General features: G+C 39.8%; 1 protein-coding gene across 1 annotated transcript in view; it reads left to right on the plus strand.

The window, feature by feature from the left end:
- Nucleotides 1-14,307, plus strand: part of POTEC (POTE ankyrin domain family member C) — a 36,152-nt gene extending 21,845 nt beyond the window's left edge. Inside the window, exons 10-12 of the mRNA XM_063795490.1 lie at nt 7,584-7,707; nt 9,352-11,273; nt 12,900-14,307. Coding sequence (XP_063651560.1) covers nt 7,584-7,707; nt 9,352-9,573 — 346 coding nt within the window. The 3' untranslated portion in view covers nt 9,574-11,273; nt 12,900-14,307. The remainder of the gene's footprint in view (nt 1-7,583; nt 7,708-9,351; nt 11,274-12,899) is intronic.
- The last annotated feature ends 2,234 nt before the right edge of the window (nt 14,308-16,541 follow it).

Consider the following 16,541-nt stretch of genomic DNA (forward strand, 5'->3'; position numbering starts at 1 on the left):
TTTCACAATTAAAATATATTTAAAGCATTTAGTTTGGTAACATATCTTAAGATAATTTTGTTAGAATTCTTGTAATATCTGCTGTGTTGCAAATGGAAGCTACATGCTACATTGACACTGTACCTTGTTAGCAACAAGATTGCTAGTTATTAAATTTTTGTTGTCAGTGCCTGAGTGCCAAAATATTGGACCTTCAATCTGAATATTGCCAAGGGATTGTACATGGGGATCTATATTTAATATAAACATTTGAGTATATTGGGTAAAACTTTTATTAAAATATATCAAAGTATCTTTCATCTGCTAAACCAGGAGCTGGCCAGCTTTTTCTGCAAAGAGCCAGTTAGTAAATATTTTAGGCTTTGTGGACTATATATATATATATATTTTTTGAGACAGGGTCTCTGTTGCCCAGGCTGGAGTGCAATTTTGTGATCACAGCTCACTGCAGCCTTGACTTTCTGGGCTCTAGTGATCCTCCCACCTCAGCTTCTCTATTAGCTGGGACCACAAGTGTGCAACATCACACCCAGCTAATTGACTCTATGGACTGTAAAGTGAATAAGCATGGCTGTGTTCCAAGATTATTTACTTACAAAAACAGGCAGTGGGCTGGATTTGGCCCACAGGTGCTAATTTGCTGACCCTTGTGCTAAAAGGAAGGTGCTGCTAATGCAGTAACACTTGTTTGTAAAAGTGTCCTGCATGTGTGACATTATCTTTCCTTTGAGAAAAGGATATATTTCAGTATTCACCTCACCATATTTTTCCACAGTGACTTCATATAATTTTAAAAATTTCGTTTGTAAAATAAGATTATTTTCTGCATTTCTGCCACTTTATTCCTGTTAATAGAACTCAGTATTTTACGGTGATCAATTACTTTGTATATTCGATGAGTATCAACTGTCCTAGAATTGGCTGATTTTTATCAAGCAAGAAATACTCTCCTTGAAGCTTTTAGTTTTTCTTGGTCTTTATGTATAAGCATGAACAAAATGATAATTAGCTTATGTAATCTAGAAATGGTCAAGGCAACTTTTAGTTCTATAGTTTTAAGAATTTAACACCTTGGTCTGGCATTTTTAATGCCACATGTGTATAATTTTTATAAGCTTTAAAATATATAATTGTTATATAAAATTTGAAAACTACACCTGTTATGTAAAATTTGAAACTATTTGTCTATTACTTTTCCATGGCTGTGGAAGAAAATTACAACATTCTCAGCCGTGACTCCTAAGTATGATGTCCTTAAAAGAACTGTCTACACTCACAAACTCAAATTTTCTTTTCATTCACTCTTGATGTCATGCCAGTAAGTCTTCAATTTCAGCAGTCCTCCAACGTTGTTTTTCCTCAAGATTATCACTAATTTTTTTCTGTAATAAATCTAGGCACTTTTCTTCCACCTCATTTTATTTAATCTGTCAGCAATATTTTAGCCAATGGAGGGCATCTTCTCCCTAATGGCATCTTCACTTGGCTTTCAGGACCTCACTCCCTCAGGCTTTTCCTCCTGCCTTTCTAGTCCATTCATCATGGTCTGTTTTGCTTGCTCCTCCTCATCTTTCTCCTTTTGGACATTGTTGTTTCCCAGGGCTCACTCCTCAGTCTTCTTTCTCGTGACTTTTTCTTTTCTTTTTTGGAGACCGAGTTTCACTCTGTCTCCCAGGCTGGAGTTCAGTGGTGTGATCTCGGCTCACTACAACCTCTGCCTCCTGGGTTCAAGCGATTCTCCTGCTTCGGCCTCCTGAGTAGCTGGCATTACAGGTGCATGCCACCATGCCCAGCTGATTTTTGTATTTTTAGTAGACACAGCATTTCCCCATGTTGGCCACCCTGGTCTCAAACTCCTGACCTCAGGGGATCTGTCTGCCTTGGCCTCACAAACTGTTGGGATTACAGGTGTAAGCCACTGCACCCGGCCCCTCGTGACTTTTTCTACTGTGTATATGCTAGTGATTTCTGAATGTATGTCTCCAGCTCAGATCTCTCTCCTTAATTCCAGATTTCTATATCAGCCTGCCTACTTGACGTCTCTATTTGGTTAGTTATTGGGTATCACATACTTGTCAGATCCAAAATTGGGCTACTGATGTCCTTCCTGAAATCTGCACCTCATGTAGTCTTTCCTATTTTTGGTTAAGGGCAACTCTTCCAGTTGCTCTGCCAAATATCTCAGTGTCATTCTTGACTCATCTCTCTCTCTCTCTGACACCTCACATCTAATCTCTCAGTAAATCTTGTCAGGTCTGCCTGAAGAATATGTCCAGAAGCCAGTCATATCTTGTACATCTGAGCCACCCTCATCTGCAGTCTAGATGAGTGTCATAGACTGGGAATTGATAGTCCTGTTTTTTAAAAACTTCCCTTTTCATCAATTCTTAACTCAGTGGATGTATTTAAAACATAAGTCAAATTGTGTCATTCCTCTGCCCCAGCCCTTCTGATTATCTCCCATTTCACTCGGAGTATGTGTCAAAGTTCCTCCTCATTATCTCCCTTGCTCTGCTTCAGCCAAACTGAATTCTTGCCGTCCCTTATCTACCCCTAGTGCTTAAAGACGCCAGGCACACCTCTGTGATTCGCAGTTCCCTGTGTCTGGAATGCTTTTTCCCCAGTTATCCTCCTAGCTTTCTCTTTCCATTCCTTCAGTTCTTTATTTAAAACCCCCTTTATAAGAAGAAGAGGAAAAAGGGTAAAAAGAAAGACATTAAGGAACAACCACTTTCTGAGGAAGAACAGCGTGCTACCTAGACGCATCATGCTTGAGGTTCAATTGGGTGCCTACCAGGGATGCTCTCTAACGTAATGAAGGGAAGGTTCAGTGAAACAAAGTGATTTAACATCTCTAACTTCAAACCCATTTGTATCTTGACATCAACGCTGTTAACCTTATGTCATCATTTCTTAAAGTCTTTGATATACAAATAAAAGGTTTTTTGTATTGGAAAAAATAATCCCCTTTCTCAGCAGGGACTTTTCTGACCACCCCAACTTTCCCACCACCCTCCCCATCAAACACATAAACATTTCATTTTCCTGCTTTAGTTTTTCTCCTCTAACATACTGTATATTTTGCCTTATCTGTCTGTTGTTATTGTGTGTTTTTCTCACTCTCATGAATAGGGTTTTTATTTTCTCACTACCATATCCTCACTGCCTAAAAAAAGGCCTAGCATATTGGATGAAGCTACCTAATAAATACTTATTAAATGAGTGAATGGAGTTTATCCTGGATATATTGTTTGATTAATTCTCACTTTAAAAATGTTTGACGTGGTTCATTCTAACAGTTTTGCCCGGTAATTACATGCATTTTAAAAATTGTTTTGGCTCTTTATAATAAGCTACATTCTTTATATTTTTTTTATTTAGAGAGAAAAGCCCAATATTGTGGTTATTCACTATTTATTCTTTTACTAGTAATCATAATTGTAATTATGGTAAACTGAGTCAGAGGAATTGCAAACTTTACTGGTATTTTATTTTATTTTGAGATGGAGTCTCGCTGTATCCCCCAGGCTGGAGTTCAGTGGTATGATCTCAGTTCACTGCAACCTTCGCTTTCTGGTTCATGCATTTCTCCTCCCTCAGCCTCCCAAGGAGCTGGGATTACGGGGGCATGCCACCACGCCTGGCTAATATTTGTATTTTTAATAGAGATGGGGTTTCACCCTGTTGGTCAGGCTGGTCTCAAACTCTGTAACTCAGGTGATCCACCCACTTCGGCCTTTCAAAGTGCTGGGATTACAGGCATGAGCCACTGCGCCTGGCCACTAGTATTTTATTTAAAAAAAAATTAGGGTGGCACATTTAATGGACTTACAAATTCTTTTCAAGGGATTATGAACCTTTGGTATTTGAAATAAAGATACAGAGTTGGAATTTTTTGCTTCCTATAGTAAGAGGAATACTGGTCAGGCACTGTCTATTCTGATGGAGCAGGTGCTGCTGCGTGGCTGTATTTCAGAAGCAAGCTGCTCACATTGATATTGGTTGGTGAGCAAGAGCAGTGGTCATTGATTGATTGACTACATTTCAAACTGGCTTTTGGGTGGCTTGTTGTTACCATTGGTACAAGTCATTTCTTTCCTAAGATAGAGTCAACTTTAACCAAAAATTATCTGTATAAAAGTTGCCTTCAATTAACTATGTTCAAAATGAAAGTATTTTATATTCCAGAATTGTAGACTTCATTTGAAAATTTTGGTCAAGATGAATTGGTTAATAATAGCTCTCAGGAAGATCTGTTTTCTTTTTTTTAAATACATATTTCTCTGTATAATTTATTCCTTAAAATTAATTATTTTCTTTCTGTTTTTGGTATTTTTAGAAGCTTTTGCTCAAGCCCTAACATAATCTCCAGTAGGAGATTTTAGTCTCTTTGTCAGTTCGTGTATGTATATGGTAGTGATACTCTACTCTCTTTTTAAATTCCTTTTCTTGTTCACTTTCTTCTCAGTACAATAACGGTGATATTCTTATACATCTTTACCTCATTTAAAAGTAATTACAGTTTTCTGCTGGCAAATTCAGCCTTTTATATTTTGACTAAATACTAGGCTAAAGTTGAAGAAAATTTATGAGGTCATTTTATTTTCAAACAAAATCATTACTAATAAAAATTGCTATTTTTGAAATATAAATAATGACATTTTGATATTTTGAAAGTAAGGATACACCCCCCCCCCAATAGCTTGGCTTTGTGTTTCCACCCAAATCTCGTGTCAAATTGTAATTCCCAGGTGTTGAGAGAAAGACCAGCTGGGAGGTATTGGATCATGGGGTTGGTTTCCTCCATGCTGTTCTCTTGATAGTGAGTTCTCACAAGAGCAGATAATTCTATAATGGGCTCTTTCCCTTTCACTTCTCTCTCTCCTGCCACCTTTTGAAGAAGTTGCCTGCTTCCCCTTTACCTTTTGCCATGATTGTAAGTTTCCTGAGGCCTTCCCAGCCATGTGTAACTGAATCAATTAAGCCTGTTTCCTTTATGAATTACCCAGTCTCAGGTATACACACACACATATATATATATATATATATATATATATATATATATATATATATATAAAATTTTCTTTATTCCACTCATCAGTTGATGGACACTGGCTGATAACATATCTTTGCATATGTGAATTGTGCTGCAGTAAACATACGTATATAGGTGTCTTTTTGAGAGTATGATTTCTTTTATTTTGGGTAGGTATCCAGAAATGAGAATGCTGGATAGAATGGTAAGATCTACTTTAACAGAACTCTCCATAATGTTTTCCATAGATTTGTACTAATTTGTATCCCCACCAGCATTGTATAACTCTTCTTTTTTCTCCACATCCACACCAACATCTGCTGTTTTTTTTATTTTAGTAGTGACCATTCTGGCTGAAGTGAGGTGATATCTCACTGTTGTTTTATTGTGCCTTTCCCTGATGATTAGTAATATTTAGCATGTTTTTATATTCTTGTTCACCATTTGTACATCTTCTTTTGAGAAATGTCTATTCATGTCATGTGCCCACTTTTTAGTGGAATTATTTGTATTTTTCCTGCTGATTTGTTTGAGTTTCTGGTAGGTTATGGACATTAATCCTTTGTTAGATTCATAGTTTGCCCATATTTTCCCCATTGTATAGGTTGTTGGCTCACTTTAATGATTATTTCTTTTGCTATGCTGAAGCTTTTTAGTTTAACTAGATATTTATTTATTTATTTATTTATTTATTTTTATTTTTGTTGCTTTTGCTTTCAGGGTCCTCATCATAAATTATTTGCCTAGGCTAATGTCTTCAGGTCTTAGGTTTAGGCCATTAATCCATCTTGAATTAATTTTTTTTACATGGTGAGAGATAGAGATCCAATTTTATTCTTCTATATGTGACTATCTTTTTTTCCCAGCACCATTTGTTGAATAACGTGTACTTTCTCCAGTGTATGTTTTTGTATCCTTTCTCAGAGATCATTTGGTTGTAAGTGGCCTTTTTTCTGAGTTGTCTATTCTGTTCCATTGATCTGTGTATCTACTTTTATACCAGTACCATGATGTTTGTTACTGTGGCCTTAGAGTATCATTTGAAGTCAGGTAGTGTGATGCCAACATGTTTGTTCCTTTTGCTTGGTATGTCTGTTGCTATTCAGGCTCTTTTGTGGTTCTACATGAATGGCAGCTTTTTAAAATAACTCTGTGAAGAATGACATTGGTACTTTGGTAGAAACTGTATTGACTCTGTAGACTACTTTGGGCACTATGGCATTTTCACAATATCAATGCTTTCAGTCCAGGAACATAGAATGTATGTTCATTTATTTGTATCGTCTGTGATTTTCTTCAGTGGCGTTTTCCAGTTATCCTTTGATAGATCACTCACCTCCTTCATTAAGTATATTCCTAGGTATTTTACTATTTTGCAGCCATTGTAAAAAGGATTGGATTCTTGATATGACTCTCAGCTTGGTTGTAGTTGGTGTATAGTGGTACTATTCATTGGTATTTGTATATTTTGTAACCTCTGAGACTTTACTAAATTCATTTATCAAATCTAGGAGTGTTTTGTAGGAGTCTGTAGGGTTTTCTAGGCATAAGATCATATCATTGGTGAAGAGAGAGTTTGACTTTCTCTTTTCCAATTTGGATGCCCTTTATTTCTCTTGCCCAATTGCTCTGCCTAGGGCTTCCCAGTTTTCTTCTTAATATGCATGAAATAAAAGTAAAATTGAAAGCGATTAATGATCAGTTTATTTCACATCTCTCTCTCATACACAGATAAAATTAATTCAAAGTTCTATGTTAAAAACACAATATTAGAACCTGTCTTGTTCCAAAGGGAATTTCTAAGTTGTCTATAAATTACAGAGGAATCAAGAATATAAGTGGAAACTGTTTCCAAAAAATAAACATAAAAAGTTTGGGTTAACACAGGGGTTTCCAATCCCCAGGCCACAGACCAGTACCCGTCCCTGGCCTGTTAGGACCTGGGCCACACAGCAAGAGGTTAGTGGTAGGTGAGCAAGTGAAGCTTCATCTGTTTACAGACACTCTCTGTCACATTACCACCTGAGCTCCTCCTCCTGTCAGATCAGCGGTGACATTAGATTGTCATAGGAGTGTGACTTGAACGCTATTGCAAGCTGCTCATGCATGGGATCTAGGTTGTTCACTCCTTATGAGAATCTAATGCTTTATGATCTGTCACCATCTCCTGTCACCCCTAGATGAGACCATCTAGTTGCAGGAAAACAAGCTGAGGGCTCCCACTGATTCTACATGATGGTGAGTTATATAATTATTTCATTATATATTAGTAATAATAGAAATGAAGTGCACAATGTATGTAATGTGCTTGAATCATCCTGGAACCATCCCCCACCTCAGGTCCATGGAAAAATTATCTTCCACAAAACTAGTCCCTGGTGCCAACATGACTGGGAGAGCAGGGTTAACAGATGTGAGACCCCTTTGCCTTGTCTTGGATTAATGTGCAGATACACATTGTGTGAATGACATCTGATGGTGCCATCTTGCCCTGTAGATCATTTTAGGGACACCTCCAGTATTTCATGAAAATTAAAATTTCTTCTAGTGATGAACAAAATGATACCCAGAAACAACTTTCTGAAGAACAGAACACTGGAATATCACAAGATGAGATTCTGACTAATAAACAAAAGCAGATTGAAGTGGCTGAAAAGAAAATGAATTCTGAGGTATTTTCTTTAGTCATTATCAAATGTTTTCATATGTGTGTATATTTTTAAAAAGCTTTATTTTGGAAGGTATAAAGGATTTTAAAATCATATATATACACACACACACCCTGTATATCCTTGGTCATATATCTATATATGTACACATAGGATAAAGCCATGTTCTTAATTCAACTGCATTTGCCTGCAACAGTCGAGTAGTGACCTTCACAATGGCCTCAATCCAAAGGAAAAGCATTTGATATTTTTCATAAGAATTGATTATCTTTCCAATATCAAAAATAAGTTTTGCTACTAACAACAGATTTGGTAGTTTTGGGACATTAGTTCTTTTTAAAATATTAATAGAGAAGTCAGTTTGTTATTTTCACTAATAGGAAAGTAGGAAATGTACAGCTGGGTCAGAGGCCACATTGTGGATGTCATTATCCTTGATTTTGAGGAGAGGAACAGTTTGCTCCGAGTAGTTTCTCATTTCAATGCAAAGAGCTTTGAAAACAATGACATGCCATGATACACATTTAGTAATAATTTATTGATAAGTATTTTGTTCCCAGATGAATAGTTCAGTATGTTTCCCGTATTTCACACTTACTACTATAATGTTTCAAACATTATGAAGAGGAAAGAAAAGTTATTGCAATGGCAAATAATCTCATGATTTCTAAGAAAAGCCTTGTAAGTTATATCTTATTTACCATTTGTATTTTGAAATAAAAGGCTTCTTTTGTATTTATATATTTACACCACAGAAGCAACTGATTTTGTGGAGGATCACTAGCAGTAGCATCAGAAGACCTGGCAAAAATCTTGCACGTTGCATATATACGTGTGTGTGTGTGTGTGTGTGTGTGTGTGTGTGTGTTCTAGATGGAGTCTTGCACTGTCACCCACGCTGGAGTGCAATGGCACAAACTCAGTTCACTGCAACCTCTGCCTCCCAGGTTCACACGATTCTCCTGCCTCAGCCTCCTGAAGTGCTGGGATTACAGGTGTGAGCCACTGGTCCTGGCTGCATATATTTTTTGACCTCTCCTTTTAAGAATTGTGATCTTAAATGAGTTAAGTGTTGTATGTAGAAGTGCAATGCTTAGATGCCGGTGTGTACATTGTAGAAGGGTACAATGCTTAGATTTAACAGTTATGAATAAATGTAATTCTTATAACTGACTGTAAAAATATTAGAAAAGCAGTATGTTGATAAAACATTCCTCAGAAAAAGGAACTTAAAGAACTTTGAGGAATTGCTTCTGTCCTAATATATGCATAGCTAAGGCTCTTATGATGGTGTGGTTTGTAGGTTAGAAATCAGAGTGTAAACCCAATTTTAAAAATGTAGCCAAATGTATTAATCTTCTATTTTATGCCTCTGGGTTTTTTGTAATTCAGAGAAAGGCTTTTCCAATTCTGAAATTCTTAAAAATCCTCTAGTGATTTATTTTTCATGGTCTTTAGATAAATATTTCAACTTTTTGGAATTTACACTCTTCTAGATTTGAAGTTTTGTCCCACGTTTTTCCAGTTAAATATCCACTATGGGAATTATTTCATTATACAAATATAAATGTCATTCTTTAATTTTAGAAGAAATCATGATATGTCATTCTATTGAGTGCTAACTAAAAGTTCCCTTTGTTTACTTAGCTTTCTCTTAGTCATAAGAAAGAAGAAGATCTCTTGCGTGAAAACAGCATGTTGCGGGAAGAAATTGCCATGCTAAGACTGGAACCAGATGAAATAAAACATCAGAACCAGCTAAGGGAAAATACAATTTTGGAGGAAATTGAAAGTGTAAAAGAAAAGAGTGATAAACTTCTAAAGGCTATACAACTGAATGAAGAAGTATTAACGAAAACCAGTATTTAAGTACAGTGGACAGCTTAGGATTTTGACAACTGAGAATGCTCAGTTCTGAACTGGAGAATGTAAGACACAGCTAGGAAACACTGGAAATGGAAATTCAATCATGTCATTGTAGACTGACTACTGCTCTACATGATTGTGATCAAAGTCAGATAGCTGAAAGGGACTTCTTTCCAGAGAACAAACATCAACAGGTTTATTTACAGGAGAAAATGAATTCTCATATATCTCACCTAAAAGGTAACAGTGAGATTCTTTCTGAACAACTCTAACGCTGACAGTAAAATTAACAACCTAAAAATTAAGCTCCATCACACAGGATAAATTCTGAGAGAAAAGATGAGGCAGGCCACCATCTTTCCTGTTTGGGCAACTTAGTCATTCCAGCTTGCGGGCTTTGGAGAGTACAAACTCACCAGGGGCAGAAGAGATCCTGTGGCATAGCACAGCTGCTTTACCAAATCATGGCCAGAATGCTGCTGTAAGCAGGCCCCTGATCCTGTTCCTCGTCACTGGACAGGATCTCCCACCTGAGGCCTCCAGCTACACCCACCAGTGTTCCCTGGCCAATGGAGATTTGAAACCTTCCTGGGACAGAGTTCCCAGAGAGAGGGGTGGGCCATGACCTTTGTTGTTTGGGCAACTAACCCTTCTGGCCTGTGGGCTTTGGAGAGCCCAAGCTGACCAGGGGTGGAAGTGGTACCTCAGCACAGAACAGCCACCCTGCGAAAACGTGGCCAGACTCTTGTTTAAGCCAGTCCCCAACCACATTTCTAATCACTGGGTGGAGCCTTTCGACCAGGGTCTCCAGCCACCTTCACTGCTGTTCTCTGGCTGACAGAGGTTTCAGGCCTCCCTGAGTCAGAGCTCCCAGGGGGAGGACCAGACTGTCATCTTTGCTGTTTGGATGACTCAGCCAGTTCAGTCTTAGAGTTTCAGAGTGTCTGAGGAGACCAGGGGCTGAAGTGAACCCCCAGCACAGCATAGCCACCCAACAAAAATGTGGCCAGACTTGTTTTTTAAACAAGTCTCTATTCGTGTTCCTCCTGACTAGGCAAGACTTCTCAACTTGCTTCCAGTCACATCCTACAGGTGTGTTCAGATTGGCAACAGGTTCATACCTCAGAGGTACAGAGCTCCCAGAGGGAAGGGCAGGCTATCGTCTTTGCTTTTTCGCAGGCTTCACTGCTGATACCTTCAGCCACTGGAAAATACGAGGCAATTGGCGACTGGAGTGGACCCCCAGCATACCACGGCAGCCCCACAGAAAAGTGGCCAGACTGTTATGTGGGTGCCTATTTCCATATCTCCTCGATGGGCAGGTCTTCCTGGCCTGGGTCTCCAGCCAGCCCCCCACTTGAGCTTTCAAGCCAGTAGCAACTCAGCAACTCCCTGGACAGAGCTTCCAGGAGCAACAGAAATCCTCTCTGCCACTGCCTCTGCAGTGGAACTGCCCTTGCTACCCTCAGAATATCAAGGGAGCAAAGACCCTAAGTGCCATATTGACACCTCCAACAAGCTGCAGTTGACACAAGGAACAAGTCAGTCCATCTTCCACGGGTACAACACACCCGTTACTGCTCATCACCAGACAAGGAACCCGGGCTTGGGCCCACAGCACAGACCCTCCATCCTGGGGTGATTACATTAAGTAACTGCTAACTTACACCTCTCTGGGGTGGAGCCCCCAGGAGACAAGGAAAGTGGTGGAGCAGCAAGTCAGCTGATGTGGAGCCCGGAGGGCAGGGACATCTATGTCTCTAGGCTCCACTTGCTCTTATGAGACACTTTATCCCAGCACTTAAGGAGTGCTGAGGTCAGACCAGCCCCATGTCACGTGCAAGATTGCTCAGCACAGATCAGGTCTAAGAGTTCTCTTCCTAAAAAGGGGGACTTGCTTAAAAAAGAAGTCTGGCCACGTTTGTGTAGAGCAGTTGTGCTGTGCTGAGGATTCACTTTTGAGAGAGTTCTCCTCTGAGACCTGATCTCTGCTGGGCAGTCTTGCACATGAGATGGGGCTGGTCTGACCTCAGCACCCCTTAGTCTGCTTGCCTCTCCCAGGACCCCAGCCAGGCCACACCTGCTTAGAGGGCACTTTCGGGTGCCCACACCATAGCTTCTGTACAAGCGGACCGTGGCTGATCAGTGGAGAGCTGCAGCAAGATGACCTCTACAGCCACGTACCAGCCTGCACATTACCTCTCCATACTGCAGGCCTTTATATGGAAACTTCCTACATCACTTTGCTGTGTGTGTTTACACAGGTGGGTTTTGTTGTACTTGCCCTAACAGCATATGGGAATGCAGCACACACCCCAACCCACACCAACTGCCGCTGAAGATGAAGCCATGGTGGGCACAGAACCAAAAACCCCACCCCTGCTAGCATCTCACCCTTGAGGTAATGCTGTGCAGAGGAAAAGGGACCTTCTTATACCCTGAGTGACCACTGTTGCTTGGGGGGGATCAGAGAAGGCACCTTCACTGGCCAGCCACCCACCCCAAGCCAGCACTACCTCCAGTGCAACAGCACACACAGTCAGCAGGGGCCCCCTGGCCCACACCCCAGCTGTTTTGCCTCCACCACTAGGTGAATGCCCACAGGGAGGCAGGGACTTTTGCATCTGCTAGCATTCTGCCACAGCTGCCACACTTTGGTCCCCTCAGTGCAGTGGACTCCAAACCTCGAGGAGCCAGAGAACAAAGTTGTGGCCCAGTACAAGTTCCCCAGAGTTAAAGCACACAGTCCAAGAATTGGGAGCTGCATCTTGGCCCCTTAAAATCCTCCAAAAACAAAACCTGTTGGCTGAATCCACCTTACACCACAATCAAATCCTCAAGGTCATCAGATATAATAAAGGAAAAATACCCTGTCCAAAGGTCAGCAACCTCAAAGATTGAAGGTGGATAAGCCCATAAAGATGAGAAAAAGACTCTGTGCAAGAACACTGAAAACTCAAAAATTCAGCATGCTTTCTTTTCTCCAAATGACTGCATCAACTCTCCAGCAAGTGTTCAGAACTGGGCTGAGGCTGAGATGTCTGAAATGATACAAGCAGAGTTCAGGATATGTGTAGGAACAAAGTTCCCTGAGTGAAAGAAGTATGTTGTAATCCAATACAAGGAAGCTAAAAATCATTGTAAAACATTGCAGGAACTAACAGAAAATAGCGAGTATAAAGAAGAAAATAACTGACCTGACAGAGCTGTAAATCACACTAGAAGAATTTTCATAATGCAGTCACATGGTGATTGTGTGTGATTGCATTATGAAAATTATTGTAGTATGTGTGGGCACCTGAGAGTGCTCTGTAAGCAGGTGTGGCCAGGCTGGGGTCCTGGGAGAGGCAAGCAGACTAGGGAGGGCTGAGATCAGACCAGCTCCATCTGATGTGCAAGACCATCCAACAGAATAGACCAAGAAGAGGAAAGAATCCCAGAGCTTGAAAACTGGCTTTCTGAAATAAAACAGGCAAACAAGAATGGGGGAAAAAAGAATGAAAGGGAATGAACAAAACATCCGAGAAATATGGGATTATATAAACGACCAAATCTATGACTGATTAATGTACCTGAAAGAGATGAGGAGAATGGAACCAACTTGGAAAACACATTTCAGAATATCATTCATGAGAATGTCCCCAACCTAGCCAGACAGGCCAACATTCAACTTCAGGAAATCCAGAGAACCTCAGTAAGATATGCCATGAGAAGATCATCCCCAAGACACATAATCATCAGATTCTCTGAGGTCAAAATAAAAGAAAAAGTGTTAAAGGCAGCTAGGGCGAAAGGCAACATCACCTGCAAAGGGAATTCCATCAGACTTAGCAGACCTCTCAACGGAAACTGTACAAGCCAGAAAAGATATTCAACATCTTAAAGAAAAGAAATTTCAACCCAGAATTTCATGTCCAGCAAAATTAAGCATCATAAGTGAAGGAGAAACAAGATCCTTTTCAGACAAGCAAATGCTGAGGGAATTCATTATCACCAGACCTACCTTAAAAGAGCTCCTGAAGGAAGCACTAAATATGGAAAGAAAAGACCACCACCAGCCACTACAAAAACACACTGAAGTACACAGACAAGTGATGCTAAAAATCAACCACATACATAAGTCTGCAAAAAAGCCAGCTGACAGCATGACGACAGGATCAAATCCACACATACCATTACTAACCTTAAATGGAAATGGGCTAAATGCTCCAATTGAAAGACACAGGGTGCAAGCTGGATAAAGAACCAAGACCCATTGGAGTATGCCGTCTTCAAGAAACCCATCTCACATGCAGTGCCCTACATAGGCTCAAAATAAAGGAATGGAGAAAAATATTTCAAGGAAATGGAAAATAGAAAAAAGCAGGTGTTGCACTCCTAGTTTCTGACAAAACAGACTATACCAATAAAGATTAAAAAAAAAAGAGCTGGGCACGGTGGTTCACGCCTGTAATCCCAGCACTTTCGGAGGCTGAGACGGATGGATCACAAGGTCAGGAGATCGAGACCATCCTGGCTAACACGGTGAAACCCCGTCTCTACGAAAAATACAAAAAATTAGCTGGGCATGGTGGCGGGTGCCTGTAGTCCCAGCTACTTGGGAGGCTGAGGCAGGAGAATGGTGTGAACCTGGGAAGTGGAGCTTGCAGTGAGCCAAGATCGTGCCACTGCACTGCAGCCCAGGCGAGACAGTGAGACTCCGTCTCAAAAAAAAAAAAAAAAAAAAAAAAAAAAGAAGGAGATTACAAAGGTGGTCCTGACCTTTGATAAATCTCATTATTGCTTGATACCAACCTGGGCTATCTCTATTGCCCAAACCAATAGGATAATGTGCTGAGGTTAGGGAGCTTCTCCCCTGCAGAGAATCCCTGATCTCCCAAAATTTGGTTGAGATCTAAGGTTGATTTTGCTATACAACTCCTTTTCTGAAGTTTTACTTATTTCCAACAAGGCAAGTTTTCCTGCTTCCATGATGATGGAGAGCAGGCACCTCCTTTCTTGAGTTTCAGCTTGCTTCTGACAGGGAAGGTGAGTGTAAGTTTTTTCCAGCTTCTAAGATGGCAGAGAACAATCACCAGCCTGAGACTTATTTCCAGGTAAGTAGCTGAATTAGAGTTTTGTCTTAAAATTTTTCCTTAATGACTAAAATTTAAGATTACTCACCAGCTGCTTTTAATTTCTCGTTGCCATTAGAACACTCAGTAATCATATGAATTGTGCATTTGTTTGTTTTGCTTAACTCTTTTTGTTTGTTTATGTTTGGGGTTTTGTTGTTGTTTCACTTTTCTCCCATCTCTTCCTGACTTGGTCAAATCCAAAGAATGCTCCAAATTGTGGGGAACAAGGCTTCTGAATTGGCTAAAACTCATGTGGCTGCAAAAAAAAAAAAAAAAAAAATTCCAGTTAGCAGAAATGATTTTTTTTAACTTTTTTATTTTTATTTTTTACATAAGTGGTTGCATCTTTTGCTAGCCAAGGCCAAACTGAGGGAGTAGTGGTGGCGACCCAAAGTTAAGATTCTGCCCTGTTCACTACAGAAACCTGAGTTTGGTTCCTAAGTCTAGTTCTTTCTGTTTGTTATTTGTGTTACTTTTAAAATATCAGCAGTTTGTCCCAGCTATGATGTGGTAGTAAAAGATTCAGAAGTATTTTCTTTACAAGTTCTATGTTGAAAAGCTTAATTAAAAGCAAATTTCTTTTTTTTAAATTATAATTTAAGTTCTGGGGTACATGTGCAGAACATGCAGGTTTGTTACATACGTATACACATGCTATGGTGGCTTGCTGCATGCACCAACCCATGATCTAATGCCATCCCTTTTCTAGCCCCTCACCCTGACAGGCCCTTGTGTGTGATGTTTCCCTTCCTGTGTCCATGTGTTCTCATTGTTCAGGTCCTACTTATGAGTGAGATCATGTGGTGTTTGGTTTTCTGTTCTTGTGTTAGTTTGCTGAGAATGACAGTTTCCAGCTTCATCCATGTCCCTGCAAAGGATATGAACTCATCCTTTTTTATGACTGCATATTATTCCATGGTGTATATATGCCACATTTTCTTTATCCAGTCTATCATTGGTGGGCATTTGGGTTGGTTCCAAGTCTTTCCTGTTGTAAACACTGCCGCAATAAGCATACGTGTGCATGTGTCTTTATATTGGAATGATTTATATTTTTTGAGTATATACACTGTAATGGGATTGCTGGGTCAAATGGTATTTCTAGTTGTAGATCCTTGAGGAATCATCACACTGTCTTCCACCATGGTTGAACTGATTTATACTCCCACCAACAGTGTAAAAGCATTCCTATTTCTCCACATCCTCTCCAGCTTCTGTTGTTTCCTGAATTTTTAATGATGGCCATTCCAAGTGGCGTAAGATTGTATCTCATTATGGTTTTGAATTCCATTTCTCTAATGACTAGTGCTTTGCTTCACATGTTCATTGGCTGCATAAATATCTCCTTTGGGAAGTGTCTGTTCATATCCTTTGCCCACTTTTTGATGGGGTTGTTTGTTTTCTTCTTGTAAATTTGTTTAAGTTTCTGTAGATTCTGCATATTAGCCCTTTGTCAGATGGATAGATTGCAACAATTTTCTCCCATTCTGAGGGTTGCCTGTTCACTCTGATGATAGTTTCTTTTGCTGTGCAGACACTCTTTAGTTTAATTAGATCCCATTTGTCAATTTTGGCTTTTGTTGCCATCGCTTTTGGTGTTCTCGTGATGAAGTCTTCACCTATGCCTATGTCCTGAATGGTATTGCCTAACACAAGGACATTTCTGTGCCTGAATGCCATATCTCCCAAAGTAATTTATAGAATCAGTGCTATCTCCATCAAGCTACCATTGACTTTCTTCCCACAATAGAAACACTACTTTAAATTTCATATGGAGCCAAAAAAGAGCTTGCGTAGCCAAGACAATCTAAGCAAAAACAACAAAGCTGCAGGCATCACAGTACCTGACTTCAA

The sequence above is a fragment of the Pan troglodytes genome, chromosome 17 (genome assembly GCF_028858775.2).
Source record: "Pan troglodytes isolate AG18354 chromosome 17, NHGRI_mPanTro3-v2.0_pri, whole genome shotgun sequence".
NCBI lineage: Eukaryota > Metazoa > Chordata > Mammalia > Primates > Hominidae > Pan > Pan troglodytes.